This window comes from Microtus oregoni, unplaced genomic scaffold (assembly GCF_018167655.1).
Source record: "Microtus oregoni isolate MIOR12 unplaced genomic scaffold, Mior012 000105F_ref0000443, whole genome shotgun sequence".
Taxonomy (NCBI): domain Eukaryota; kingdom Metazoa; phylum Chordata; class Mammalia; order Rodentia; family Cricetidae; genus Microtus; species Microtus oregoni.
Genome location: NW_024544720.1, coordinates 3,424,311 through 3,438,946, shown reverse-complemented (window position 1 = coordinate 3,438,946; position 14,636 = coordinate 3,424,311). Strand labels below are relative to the sequence as shown.

The 14,636-nt window shown below is 41.9% G+C and overlaps 1 protein-coding gene across 1 annotated transcript; it reads right to left on the bottom strand.

Moving 5' to 3' along the window:
• Positions 1-297: 297 nt before the first annotated feature.
• LOC121443374 (small nuclear ribonucleoprotein Sm D1) lies at positions 298-13,937 on the bottom strand. The gene is made up of 4 exons (XM_041645121.1): positions 13,808-13,937; positions 7,306-7,382; positions 4,555-4,746; positions 298-472 (listed from the first exon to the last, which is right to left on the bottom strand). Exons 1-4 carry the CDS (start codon positions 13,819-13,821, stop codon positions 396-398), a joined length of 360 nt encoding a protein of 119 aa, XP_041501055.1. The 5' UTR covers positions 13,822-13,937; the 3' UTR covers positions 298-395.
• Between the last annotated feature and the right edge of the window lie 699 nt (positions 13,938-14,636).

Here is a 14,636-nt window from a genome sequence, read left to right as displayed (position 1 = left end):
GGCAAGCAAAATAAATTAATTAAATAAAGGGTTTTTTTCTTGCTTGCTTTTATCGGTTAAGGTTGGTTCCAGAGTAAAACTAACGAAAGTGAATTTTACATCTGATCCCAAAAGGACTCTGTTGAAATACCAAGAGTTTATTTCATCTCAAAAGGGGCACCATATAATGGACTCAAAGAAATTTAATGCATGTTCATCAGTGCACACATATTTCATGTGACTGACACCAGGAATTGAACATACTGTGCTGAGTATACAGGAGACATTTTAACTTTGATTTGATAATCAGCAGAAAACTTCATCCCACACTTAAGTTTATTAAAAACTGACAAACAAAACCTGTACAAAAAATATCCCCCAATTCCATATCACTTTGGAAGTAATCTTGAAAGACATTATCGCCTAGGACCCCCTCTTCCTCTGCCGCGACCACGTCCTCTTCCTCTACCTCGGCCTCGACCTCGTCCTGCAACTGGGGAAAAAGTTAAAGCAGGTGAAATTCTCTTCAATAGTCAGTGCCCAGCTACCACACAGGCTTACCCCTTTACTATCCACACCTCTTAAAACACCACTACTACCGTGTAAAACCAAAAAGTGCCAGCAGGGGGACGATTTATACCCTATGCTAGAATAGAAGCCAAGCAAGTTAGCCCAAAATCAACAAACCCCAAGTACATTATACCAAATGACAATCTAATAACAACAGAGCCTGAAAAGTTGTTTGGTTCAACCATAACTTAGTACTTTAACCCACAGCCATATATCCTTAACATTATGAGGACAAAAGACAAAACAAAAACAAAACAGAAAGACAAACCAGTGTACCTGCTTGATGTACTCAGACTAAGATTTTAAGATCTGTCTATTCCCCCCTGGTAGTCAGATCAAACCCAGGGCCTCACGCAGAAAGGTCAGGCAAGTGGCCTATCACTGAGCCTGTAAAGTCACCCACCCGTTCATTTTAGGATATGGTCTCTGTGGTGGTCTGAAAGAAAATGGCCCCCAAAAGGAGTCTCACTATTATTAAGAGGTGTGGCTTTGCTGGAGTAGATGTGGCCTTTCTGGATGAAGTATGTCACCACCGTGGAGACAAGCTTTAAGGTCTCAAAAGATCTTAAGCCACGCCCAATGTCTCACCACTCCTGTTGCCTACAAGTCCAGATGCAGGACACTCAGCTACTTCTCTAGCAAAATGTCTGTACATCATGATGAAAATGGACTGAACTCTGAAAATGTAAGTCACCCCAAATAAATGTTTTCCTCTGTAAGAGTTGCAGTGGTCATGGTGTTTCTTCACAGCAATGGAAACCCTAATTAGACAGTCTCTTCTAGTTCTGGCTGATCTGGTTCTTACTCTGTAGACCAGGCTGGCCTCAAACTAAAAGAGCCTGCCTCTGCCTCTCAAGTGCTGGGATCATAGGTGCGCACTTAGTAAAGAAATTGCTTCTAGAGAAACGGGATCTTTAGATACAAAGAATGCTATGACACAAGGCTGAACAAATGTGGACGCATCCTGTAAAGTTTTTCACTACTTTGTCAAGTAGGTGGGAAAGAAAAAGTAGAGGGAACCAAAACACAACACAAAAAGGCTTAAGATTTAGAAAAACGGTACAAGGCGAGGGATTTAAAGGGACAGATGGAATCAGTGTTTCTTAAGCTACGTATTACAATTTTTTAAACGAGAAAAAGAATGATAACCCCAAGAGCTTTTGTAGTGCTATAACTAATTCTAGCAGGCTACAACACAAGTGCATCTTTGGGCAAAAGGCAAAACAAAACAAAACAAAAACCACCTCAAAGTCAGCATATTAAACATCTATGAAACAATGGCCCTGCCGGGCGGTGGTGACACCCACCTTTAATCCCAGCACTTGGGAAGCAGAGGCAGGAGGATCTCTGTGAGTTTGAGGCCAGCCTGTCCTACAAGAGCTAGTTCTAGGTCAGGCTCCAAAGCTACAGAGAAACCCTGTTGGGGGGGGGGGGCAGTTACTTAGGGAGGTTGAGCAGAGGGTCACAAGTTCAAGGCTAGATGGCTCAGTAGGTAGTATTTGCTGCAACGCCTGCTAACTGAAGTTCAATCCCCAAGACCAACATGGTGAAAGGCATGCTGACTCCTGCAAGTTGTCCTCACTTCCAAACACACATCACCATACATATGTGCCCATACTCTCAGGCACCTGCATACACACGTAAATAACTAAATGTAAAAATAAGAAAACAAAATGATGGGAATGTAATAAAATAGTAGAGGCTTATCTTTTATGGACGAGATTATAGGTTTAATTCTCCAATGTTAGTTCTTAATGAATTAAAATTATTAGTTTTACTATCACATGTGTATATGTCATATGTTATGTGTATGTATGTGCATACTTGAGAGCGTGCCATATTGCACAAGTGGAAGGCAGAGTAAAACTTTTGGGAGATGTTTTTTTCTTTTCAGTGCAGGTTTGGGATTAAACTCAGGTAACGAGGCTTGCATGGCAAGTAATTTTACTCTCTGAGCCATCTCCAGGCAAAGAAAATCCAAGTGTCTTTAAAAATAAAAATACACCAGCAGAGGTGGTATATTTCTTTAATCCTAGTATTTGGGAGGCAGAGGCAAGAGGATCTCTTTGAGTTTGAGGCCATCCTGGACTACGGAGCAAGTTCCAGGACAGTCAGGCTATACAGAGAAACCCTGTGTGTGTAATGGGACACACACACACACACACACACACACACACATATCAAATAGAAGAGAAATCAGAGAAAACAGGGCTAAAGATGTAGCTCAGTTTGTAGAGTGCCTGCCTAGCATGCACCAGTCCTTGCTTTTGATCACTAGTACCACATAAACCAGGATGGTGAACAGTTCTAATCCTAGCTCTTGGGAAGTGGAGGCAGGAGTAAGAGTTCCAAGTTACTTTTCACTACAGTTAATCTGAGATCAGGTGAGCTACATCAGAAAAAAAAGAAAAAAGAGAAAAGGAAAAAGAAAGCAATCAGAGAAAACTAACAATGACAAAATACTAAAAACTTCTCAAAGAAAAATTGAGGTAGAACAGTCCTATACCATATACACACACAATCTAACATGAAGTTGGGGTATATGGGAGAAGAGGTTCAAGAGCTGATCAAGATATTATGTATATGTGCAAGAAAATTATAAATAAAGTTAACGAAAGTAAAACTAACGTCAAGCAGTAGTGGCACATGTCTTTTATCCCAGCATTCTGGAGGCAGATCGCTGTGAGCTCAATGCCAGCCCAGTCAACAGAGCAAGTTCTAGTACAGCCAGGGCTACAAAGAGAAACCCTGTCTCCATACCTCCCTCCCCATGTGTGCCTGCAAAATAATAACACAATAAAAACAATGAGTGTGGTGGTTTGAAAGAAAATGTCCCCCAAAGGGAATGGCATTAATAGTAAGTGTGGCCTTGCTGGAGTGGGTACAGTTTTGTTGGAGGAAGTGTGTCCCTGTAGAGGCGGGCTCTGAGGTCTCAAGTAAGTTCAGCCACAGCCAGTGAGACAGTTCACTTCATGTTGCCTTCTGATCAAGATATATAGCCAGCACCATGTCTGTTTACATCCTGCCATGTCCCACCATGATGATAATGGACTAAACCTCTAAAAATGTAAGCCACCCCAATTAAATGTGCTTCTTTTATAAGAGCTGCGGTCATGGTGTCTCTTCACAGCAACAGAAACCCTAAGAAAAGCCAGGTGGTGGCTGTGCACACCTTTAATCCTAGGACTCAAGAGGCAGAGGCAGGTGGATCTCTTGAGTTCAAGGCCAGCCTGTTCTACAGAGTGAATGCCAAGACAGGCTCCAAAGCTACAGAGAAACCCTGTCTCAAAAACCCAAACCAAACCCCGCCCCCTAAAAAAAGAGAAAAAAGAAAAAAAGAATAAAACCCTAAGACAACAGCAACAGGAGCTTATGAAAACTGAAGGGAGGCTTGAGATAAAGTCTGTGCCAACTGACAGCAGAAGCTAGAATGAGAAGGCACAAAGACAAGAGAATCAGCCAATAAGTCAACAAAATTTAACGTTTTCTTAGCTGTATGGGCAAGAAGATTCACAATGAATTTTCACAAAGTATCTAAAATAAGAAGAGGCAGCTGTGCCGCCAGCCTCCAAAAAAAAAAGTTGAACACAGCTTGATAGAATGACGGATAAGGAAAATTATGGGGACAGCGGGAGAACTGTGCCACAAACACTATCCGATCCTGGGACAAGAATTTCGTTTTGAAAGTAGTGAACTTAAGGTATACACAATATTCACATTCCTTCACAGCTTGTTATATATTTCCTTTGTCTACCAGATAGGTTCTTTCTCTGTAGTCCAGCTCTCCTTGAACTTGTGGCACTCCTCCTGTCTCAGCCTCTTGAATGCTGAGATTACATAAGAACGGCATGGCTGACCTGTCTCCACAGCAACTTCAGAAGCTGTCACATGCACTCATAAGTATAAGATGTTCCAAGCAACAAAACACCCTTGTTGTTCACAAAGGTATTTTCAACAGTGAATTAAGATTTAAATACACTATACACAAAACACCTTCACACTTACCAGCTTCTCTCTTCTTAGACTTCACCTTAGGCTCAACATCCACAAGTAATGTATCAAGAGGTAAGCTGTCTGGTAGAATAAAGTATCGAATGTTGTTTCCTCGGATACTCAATGTTTCCAACTGTACAGGTTCTCTGTTCTTCAGGGTCATTTTCACAGCTTTAAGATGTGTATTCATGCTAACATCTACACCTAAGGAGGAAAACAGAACAATTACCAGAAGGCAATCTATCTTGCCACAGTTGAAATAATCCTGTAGAGTATTATCTGGAGGCTAGAGAGATGGCTCAGAGGTTAAGAATGTAAAACCTCTGGAAGAAGAGGTCTTACATTCAATTCCCAGCAACCAAATGACGGCTCACAACCATCTATAATGAGATCTGATGCCCTCTTCCGGCATGCAGGCATGCCTGCAGACAGAACACTGTATAAAAAAAAAATAAATCCTTAAATTAAAAAAGTTATCTAATCTGTTAGTCACATGCACAATGGGGGGATGCAATATAAACCAGTAACTGCTCCTTTATAAAGCCCCTTCCTAGCCATGGTTACTACTGTGCAGGCTAAGTACGTGCACTGAATAGGATGCATGATGGTATGCTTAAGTCATGCCTGGAATCTCAGCATTCAAGGGGCTGAGGCAGGAGGAGTGCCACGAGTTCAAGGAGAGCTGGACTACAAAGAACCTATCTGGTAGACAAAGGAAATGAAATATAGCAAGCTGTGAAGGAACGTGAATATTGCGTATGTCTTAAGCCCACTACTTTCAAAACGGAATTCTTGTCCCAGGATTAGATAGTGTTTGTGGCACAATTCTCCCGCTGTCTCCATAATTTTCCTTATCCAACATTCTATCAACCATGTTCAACTTTCTTTTTAAAGACCTATGCTATTTTTCACCTGTCTCTAGGAACTCCTCCCCTACCTTCCTAAGACAAAGTCTATCTTTGCACCCCAGGCTGACCTCAGACTTGTGATTCTCCTGTCTAAGTCTCCCTAGTGCTTACTTGGTTTACAGGCAACCAACACCTCAACCAGCTTAACATGTCTATTTATTTATTTAAAAAAAATTTTTTTTTGCTGGGTAGTGGTGATGCATGCATTTAATCCCAGCACTTGGGAGGCAGAGGCAGGAGGATCTCTGTGAGTTCAAGGCCAGCCTGGTCTAGAAGAGCTAGTTCCAGGACAGGAACCATAAAGCTACGGAGAAACCCTGTCTTGAAAATCAAAAAAAAAAAAAAGAAAAAGAAAAGAAAAAAAAAGAAAACAAACAAGAAGAGGGTTGGGAAATGGGAACGTTGGCCTTTACTCTCAGTACTCAGGAGGCAGGGACAGGTGCATCTTTGAGTTCAAGGCAAACATGGTCTACAGATCAAGTTCCAGGACAGCCAGGGTTACACAGAGAAATTCTGTCTTAGGAAAAAAAAAAGGACCAACAAATCCTTTCCCCTTCCTATGATATAGCCTCGATATATTCCACCTCCTCTGCCTCCTAGGGACACTGATTTATGTAGGCAAGGAGAAGCAGAGAGACTTACGATCTCTTATGTTCTAAGACCTACACATTAAGACATTAATTAGTCTCTCACTACCTTCATGGCATATAGCACACTGTGATGACTGAGCTGAGTGTATAAGTGTGTGTGTGTTCATATAAGATACTGAAGTCTCAACAGTGACTGTCCACTAGAGGGAATAAGATCTTTACTAAATTTTGTCCTCCCAGTTTATTGAAACCTTCCTCCTGGGACATCCATTTCTAAGCACCTATTATGTATATGGTGAAACTTGTGTTTTTGTTTGTTTTTTTTTAATAGTAGAGCTTTTATCATTAGATTTTGACAAAAAAAAAAAAGAGCAAGATTGCCATTCTGGGGGCTGGGGATAGCTCAGCTGTTAGATATGAAGCCCTGGTTTCAACCCCCATTGCCAAATAAAAGAGGTGTGCTGTGTACACTTATAATCCCAGCACCCAGGAGCTAGAGGCAGGAAAACAAGGCCATCCTTAACCATACACAGAGAGTTTGAGAGTAGTTCTAGAATACATAAGACTACCTAGAAATAGAGGGCGGAGGGAACACTACCACAACAAAACCCACCCCAGCTCTTCCACAACGCCCAACTGTGTTCTGCAGGAAGTAGACCAAATCACTACTCAGGACACTTTAACAAGGGTAGCAGCTGTACTTCCTTAGATATGGTGCCATACCATACAAAACTTAATAGGCAAGTTCCATTCACAATTGGTACCATCAAGTCCGAGAATAACCATAAAATGACATCCCATTACATCTTTGTTTACTAAAACACTAGACTTACATGAGAATATGAACACATATTAAGATATTATTTTCTTTCTTTAAATAATCACTTAAAAAACTTTTGGAATGCCTACTATTAGCTAAGAAATTGTTCCAAAACTCAGTGGGTCAGTAAAAAATAAAGACTGGCACATGGAGGATGAATAGGTGGGAATAAGAAAGCAGTAGCGGAAGAGGAGAGGACAATAAAAGATAAAAATACAGTTGTATGAAAATACCATAATGAAATCAATCATACATATATAGTAACAGTAATAAAAAAATTAGTCAAATGTGAAACACAAACATAATAAAAGTGTAAAGTCTCAGAAGTGTTTTGAAAGAAGCAACATTTTATGGAGAAGAACACACACAAGCAAAGGTATACAAGCTATAAAAACAAAAGCACCTGGCAATGTGGTTTGGTTGTAGCACAAGAATATATCCTCACCTGTGATTGTTCCATGGACTTGTGTTCCATTCTTCAATTCAATGGTTACGGTTTCATGACTCAATTTCATCAAAAATCTATAAAATAAAAAGTACTGAATTTTACCTGTAACATTTAGAAGTCTTTTTGTGAAGCTGGTAGGGTGAAATTGCTAGAGTTCAAAACCTTCAAAATGATACTGCAACAATTCGTATGGGATCTGGACACTTGACCAGAACTAAGAGCACTTGTTACTCTTGCAGAGGACCCAGTTTAAGTCCCAGAACCCACATGAAAGCTTAAAACCACCAGGTCCCAGGGGCCTGGAGCCCTATTTTGATGTTCACAGGCATCAGGCAAGCTCTGGTGCACTACATTCATGCAGATAAAACACTCATACACATAAACATATTTTAACAATTCATATTAATAATATAGTGTATTTAACTTTCCTGAACTAAACTCTCAAACTTATAAAGGAATGAAGTAATAAGCTGTCATCTAGCATCTGTCTACTACAGGTGTGCCTACCTTTTTGGCTTCTTTGGACCACACTGGATGAAGAATTGGGGGTGTCCAAACCACAGCCCATGGACTATAAGAGTATTCAAATGTATATCTGACACAATAATGTCATCTACAAAGTTCATGCTTGAGTCTGTGATTCTGTGTTGAACCAGGTTCAAAACCGTTCTGAGCTCTGGACTAGAAAATACTGTAAACTGCTAGAAAACCACCTCAAATGAAGACATTCAAGATCCTGGAGTAGTATCAGGTGTGGTGGGCTTGCCTTTAATTCCAGCACTTGGGAGGCAGAGGCAGCTAAGTCTCTGTGAAATGGAGTCCAGCCTGGTCTATACAGCAAGTGAGATACTATCTTAACAAAAAGATCCTAGACTGGGCTGGAGAGATGGCTCAGAGGTTAAGAGCATTGCCTGCTCTTTCAAAGGTCCTGAGTTCAAATCCCAGCAACCACATGGTGGCTTACAACCATCTGTAATGAGGTCTGGTGCCCTCTTCTGGCCTTCAGGCATACACAGAGACAGAATATTGTATACATAATAAATGAATAAATTTAAAAAAATAAAAGATTCTAGACTAATTTTAAGCCACAAAAAATAAGACTTATCACTAGTAGCATAAGGTTACATGGCAGAGATAAAGAACCTCTTTTCTCTCCCTGCATTCTTGGTGACTAGGGATATTCTTATAACTCATAGGCACACATGTAAGATCTGACTTCACACAAAGTAGGCCATTCTTCAATAGCATCCTAACACTTAGACCTTATTTAGCAGTTTACACTAGAGATGATTCCTTAAAAACAAATATCCCAAGAGTTAGATAGCAGTCTACTATATGGAAATACCAATTATCTCACTGTGAACGTTTTCAACATTACAAACTCATTTATGCAAACACTCACCAATATCAATAACCAATCTTCCTATTTTCTATCTATGCAAAAAGAGAGTGAAGGACATACATAGCAAGATGGCTCGGAGGGTAAAGCACTTGCTGCAGAGCCTGACGATCCAAGTTTGATCCCTGGAGCCAAAATGATGGAGAGAATTGACTCCCCCTAGGGTCCTTTGACCTTTGTACACACAGTAATGCCAACCCTCCACACAAATAATTGTAATCTTTCTTGCCCCCTAGACAGGGTTTCTCTTCATAGCCTTGGTTGTCCTGGAATTCATGGAGATCTGCCTGCCTATGCCTCCCAAAGGCTGGGATTAAAGGTGTGCACCACCAGTACCCTGATAATTATCTTAAAAAAAAAAATTGAACCAGGCATGGTGGCAACCTTTAATTTCAACAGGAAGGCAGAGGCTGGTGGATCTGTTCAATGCCAGCCTGGTCTACAAAGTGAGCACCAAGCCAGCCAAGGCTATATATCGAGATCCTGCCTCAAAAACAACAATCATCAATAACAAAACTAATGAATTCAAATACCAAGCAGGGTTGGCAGGATGGCTCAGCAGGCAAAAGCACTTGCTATACAGGTTGAGGACCTGAGTTTTAATCTCTGGGACCCTGGTGGAAGGCAAAATAAACTCCCCCAAATTGTCTTGTAATGTACATGTACACCTCTTGTGTGCAAGAACACAAAGAATAGTAATAATTTATTTTCTAATGAGCAAAGCTAGGAAATATGTATGCTTGTAATCCTAATACTTGGGAAATGAGGGTAGAAGGAACAGGAATTCAAGGGCTTAGCTATACAGCCTGGCCAAATGAGACTGTTTCAAAGAAGAGGCTAGAGAGATGGCTTTGCAACTAGTCAAGAGCATTGGCTGCTTATCCCAGAGGACCCCGGTTAGGTCCCCAGAACCCACATGCCACCTTACAACTGTCTGTAACTACTCCATAAACATCAGACAAATATGTGATGCATACACATAAATCTAGATAATAACAACAACAACAATAATAAAAACAAAGGAAAGAGGAGGAAAGAAGGAGAGATAGTGGCAATTTGCCTGAGATTTAGTACCTTTAATGAATATAGAATGTGTATTTCTTTTGTGAATTGATTATTCACACACTCTCCATCAGTTTGAGCTTTTATCAGTCCATGACACATTTGACTACAATTTCCAATCACATATCACCACGCCTGGCTTTTTCTTTTCCTTAAAAAATGTTATTTACATACAGACAGAATATTGTATACTGTATACATAATAAATAAATAAATAAATATTTTTAAAAAAATGTTATTTAAGCAAGGTAGTAGTACATGCCTTTACTCCCAGCACTCGGGAGACAGAGGTGATTGGATCTCTGTAAGTTTGAGGCCAGCCTGGTCTACAGAGCAAGTTCCAGAACAGCCATGGCTACAGAGAGAAAGAAAAACAAACAAAAATTATATTTATATATAATACAGTATGAATGTTTTGCCTGTGTGGTGTATGTGTGCAACACATGTCTGGCGCCTATGTCTGGAAGAGGTCCCTAGGTTCCCAGAACTGCAGTTACAGGCAGCTGTGGGTCTGGGAACTGAACTTAGATCCTATGGAAGAACAACCAGTGCTCTTAACCTGAGCCATTTCTCCAGCCTTCTGGCTTTTTCTTTCCATTTTATTCTGGTACGAGCCTTTTGTAGCTCAGACTTTTAAGATGGTGTTTCCCATAGTAGAGCTGCAAAAGCATTTTCTCCTTTTATAGATTTAGAAATGTAAACCTCCGGAAAAAAAAAACTTCCTTTATAACTCTCCCCTTGACAGGGGTCTTTTCAATACATGGTGAATAACCTGTGTGTCTTTTTTTTTTAACCTGTGTGTCTTTCATTTCATCTACTCTTCCTCTGCCCTAATTTTTTTTATCATGCTATACTGCAAATGAATAAAATTGAAGAGGTCACAAACTATCAAAATGTTGCCTCTCTGTTCTTTCTCTTCAGTATTTACACTTTCACCTTACCCATCTGAAAGAAGGGTGCTGGCATTGATGAGGACATTCTCCCACAGCAACCCTAACTCCACAACCGAGAACACTGCAGCACCTGGCAGACACTTCATGTTCAGACTTTCTAATCTATAGTTTACAACACCACAATTACATGCAGTGAAATAATTCTACACCATCACCCATGCTTTATTTTAGCCAAATGGCCATGCAACGATAATCATACAGTATCATCTAACAACACTTCATATTCATATTTTCTAAATTATCTTACTTTTTTTTCAATATCCTTTGTAAACTACTACAGTGTCCACTACACTAAACTGCACAAGTAATATTACCATCCTATTCTCCCCACCATTCTACTATGGAAGTAAGTAGCAGGGCCTTTCTATAGGCAACAGTGAATTATAATTTACACTGAGCATGGGTTGAATGTTTCAGCAACTAAAGGAATCCAACCTTAAAAATTACTTTGTTAAGCATGGGGGCAAAGATCTTTAATTAATCCCAGCACTCAAGAAGCAGGAACTGGAATAGGCAGTGATGGTGCACTCCTATAACCCCAGCACCCAGGGAGGCAGAGGCTGGTATATCTCTGTGAATTGGAGGCCAGCCTGGTCTACAGAGAGAGTTCCATGAAAGCTTCAAACCTTGCCTCGAAAAACAAAACAGAACAGCAAGAGGAACTGTTTCAGAAAGAAAGGGTATGTGGAAAAAGGATCCTTTCTTAGAGATAATATTCTGCTAAAGAATTTCCTTAAGATTACAAATCTAGACACAGACTTGTAATCTTAGTTACTCAGGAGGCTGAGGCAGGATGATTCAGAAATCTGAAGTCAGCATGGGGTACACAGTGACTTCCAGGGTCTCAATTTTCCAGTGAATCCTTCATTGTGTGAATTTTCTTATTATTGCTGTTGTTTTGAGACAGGGTTTCTCTGTGGAATGCACACTCATCAATCTGTAGATGAGGCTAGCCTCTAACTCAGACTCACACTCATCAATCTGTAGATGAGGCTAGCCTTAACTCAGACTCTGCCTCCCCAATGCTGGGATTCCAATTCTCCCACCCTCACCCCAGGGTTTCTCTGTGTAGCCCTGGCTGTCCTGGGACTCACTATGTGGACCAGGCTGGCCTCGAAACTCACAGAGATCGCCTGCCTCTACCTCCAGAGTGCTGGGATTAAAGGTGTGCGCCACCACCGCTGGGCTGGAATTCTCTTTTTAATGCAAGTGGGACATCAAACAGTCAGGTACATGGGGTCCTTTTAGTATCTAAATTCTCACTATTTGATCAGAAAACCAAAGACATGGTGAGAGGTATTTTCATTCAGAAAAATAGAAAAATTGGCAATTTGACAGATGACAGGCAGATTAGGAGAAAAGTAACCAAAAAAGCCCACTTCCCAGGTTTGAGCGAGGAGGCAATGGGACAAAGGATGACTGCAGTCCCACTAACTGAGGCACAAGCGAGAAAGCCCGCTGAAAATGCACACTCATCAAAACAACCATCTTCACATTCTCCTATAAGAAATGTCTATATTGTGCACTACAAAAATTAGGATTCAAGACAAACCATTAAAAAAAAAATCACATCAAGGCTGGAGAGATGGCTCAGCGGCTGAGAACACCAGCTACTCTTCCAGGGGTCCTGAGTTCAATTCCCAGCAATCACATGGTGGCTCACAACCATCTGTAATGGGATCTGGCGCTCTCACATCAGCAGGAGAGGCTGTCAAGCCTTTAATCCCAGCATTTGGGAGGCAGAGGCAAGTGGATTTCTGAGTTCGAGGCCAGCCTGGTCTACAGAGTTCCAGGACAGCAGAGGTTAGAGGTTAGCCAGGGGGAACCCTGTCTTGAAGGGAAAAAAATAATTCCACCAGTAGCAGAGTGAGAACGTGCCTAGGATGCTGCCTGGAGGTCTAGGTGGAACCACCGCCTTAAAGCAAATTTATCCTAACAGAATCTTTAAATGAGAAACCGTTAAGTTCCTGCAAATACATTAGGCAGTATGGAAATGGCAAGAGCGAACTTTAAACTCTGAGCCTTTCTACCTAACATTATAGTCCAAACACGAATTGTCTGGGGCTGTAGCTCAGAGGCAGAAATGGTTACTGGAAGCTCTCTGGGCACCATCCCCAGAGCCGGTGGAGTTTTACTTATTTTTAACCTTAAATGCCTTCTGTACCAACTCCCCCAGAACAGAGTAGTTACTATTTCAAAAAGAGCAGAAATAATTTATTTTGCCTCCATCATTAAACAGCAAAGAACGCAATCTTGTAGCCTGGCTTGGTGGCGCACGCCTTAAATCCTAGCACTCAGGAGGCAGAGGTAGACGGATCTCAGTGAGCTCGAGGCCAGTCTGGTCTACAGAGTGAGTTCCAGGACGCCAGGGCTACACAAAGAAACGCTGTCTCCAAACACCCCCCCGCCATAAGATAATTTCTTGATTACTGTACAACTACTTTAAGAGATGGCCAACGGCAGTCTGGTCGGGTAAAACAGTTCTTGACTGAAGAAACTAAGTATTTCTTACCACTGGCTTAGGTATTATGCCGTTTCAGGTTTGGCCTCAAGTCTATTTAGTTTGGAAGTAATCACACCAGCAAACAAGGCTCCACTAACCGACACAATCTGTGCAATAGGGCGAAAGTAACTTGTTAATTTCTGTCCCACCCCGGAACATGATCTTTCGTGAATCGAAAGCCGTTACACTGTTCGGATAACCGGTCCAAAATAAAGGACAACTTAATCTAAAGCGTCTAGCAAGTCGGCATCGTTATCTGAAAAGAAAGCCATGCTAGTTCTCTTCGGTGCAAGGAGCCCGACTTGTTAGGAAAACCGGTCACCGCTCGGTTTAAGCCGGGGCACTGGAGGTGGGCAGTGGCGGTTGGGTCTCTCCATTCCGGGAAGAGCCGCGGGGCAGGGACGCGCAGACCTCTCGCCCGAGCTCCCGCGGCAACGAGAAGGGCGGGCGGGCGGGCGGAGGCCGTTAGCAGGCCGCGCGCACGCGGCTTTCCCGCCTCCCTGCGAGCAAAGAAGCCCGACTCTCCGAGCCCGCCCAAACCTTGTTCCCGCCGCCCTCGCCCCGCCTGGGGAGCCTCCTCACCTCACGAGCTTCATCCTAGCGCTGCAGCCTCCCTCCGGACACGGAATTCAGGCCCCAAAGACTCCCAGACAAGCCGTATGAATGGCCGGAAGAGCGCGCGGAGGGCTGCGGATGCGCGGCGAAAAACGCGGAAGCCGCGCTGCCTTCCGGCGGCCGGGAGAGCGACAGCGGCCCCTAGCGACGGGAGGAGTGCTTTGCGCCTTCTGAATGCGTGATGGCTGGTGGAAGACGTCTGCAGGAGGATTCACAAACGTTAAAACCATTTATGGGAGTTCTGAGAGAACCTCTAAGACTTAGGTTTGATCCTTGGGACACACATGCTGGAAGCAGAGAACTTAGTCCCGCAAGTTGTCCCTAGTCGGTTTGACAACTAAGTTGAGCCAATCAGATCTTTGGACAGAATGGTTTTCCTCTGGGGACGTGAATTGTACTAATCCTCTACTGAGCACCTTCTTAAAAATAGGAAAGCCATTCTTAGGACAGAGTTTTAAATAAGCCCTTCATTATATAGTAAGTTCTTCGACTTAAAAAATTATATGTGGATACTTTAGTTGAAATTAAATAAAACAATCCAACTCCTTATTTGCAGTAAACACATTGTAACTACTCAACATCTATATGTGTTTCTTATTATACTGTAGATAATTCCCACTATCATAAGAAGTTTGGATAATACTGGTTTACTATCATATTTGTTTGAGTCTTACAATTATTTACTTATCTACTGTACTCGGGAGAATTAGTGTCTGAAAACAAAAAAAAAAAAACTGAATCTGTTTACTGCACTCTCCAGCATCCAGTATCTCTAGTATTATGCTTTGATGTAAGT

Excerpts from the sequence above, each read along its gene's own strand:
- LOC121443374 (XM_041645121.1), bottom strand. Across the intron at positions 4,747-7,305 it reads AGTCCATGGAACAATCACAG|GTGTAGATGTTAGCATGAAT; the intron begins GTGAGGATATAT and ends TTTCCTCCTTAG. Across the intron at positions 473-4,554 it reads GTCTAAGAAGAGAGAAGCTG|TTGCAGGACGAGGTCGAGGC; the intron begins GTAAGTGTGAAG and ends CTTTTTCCCCAG.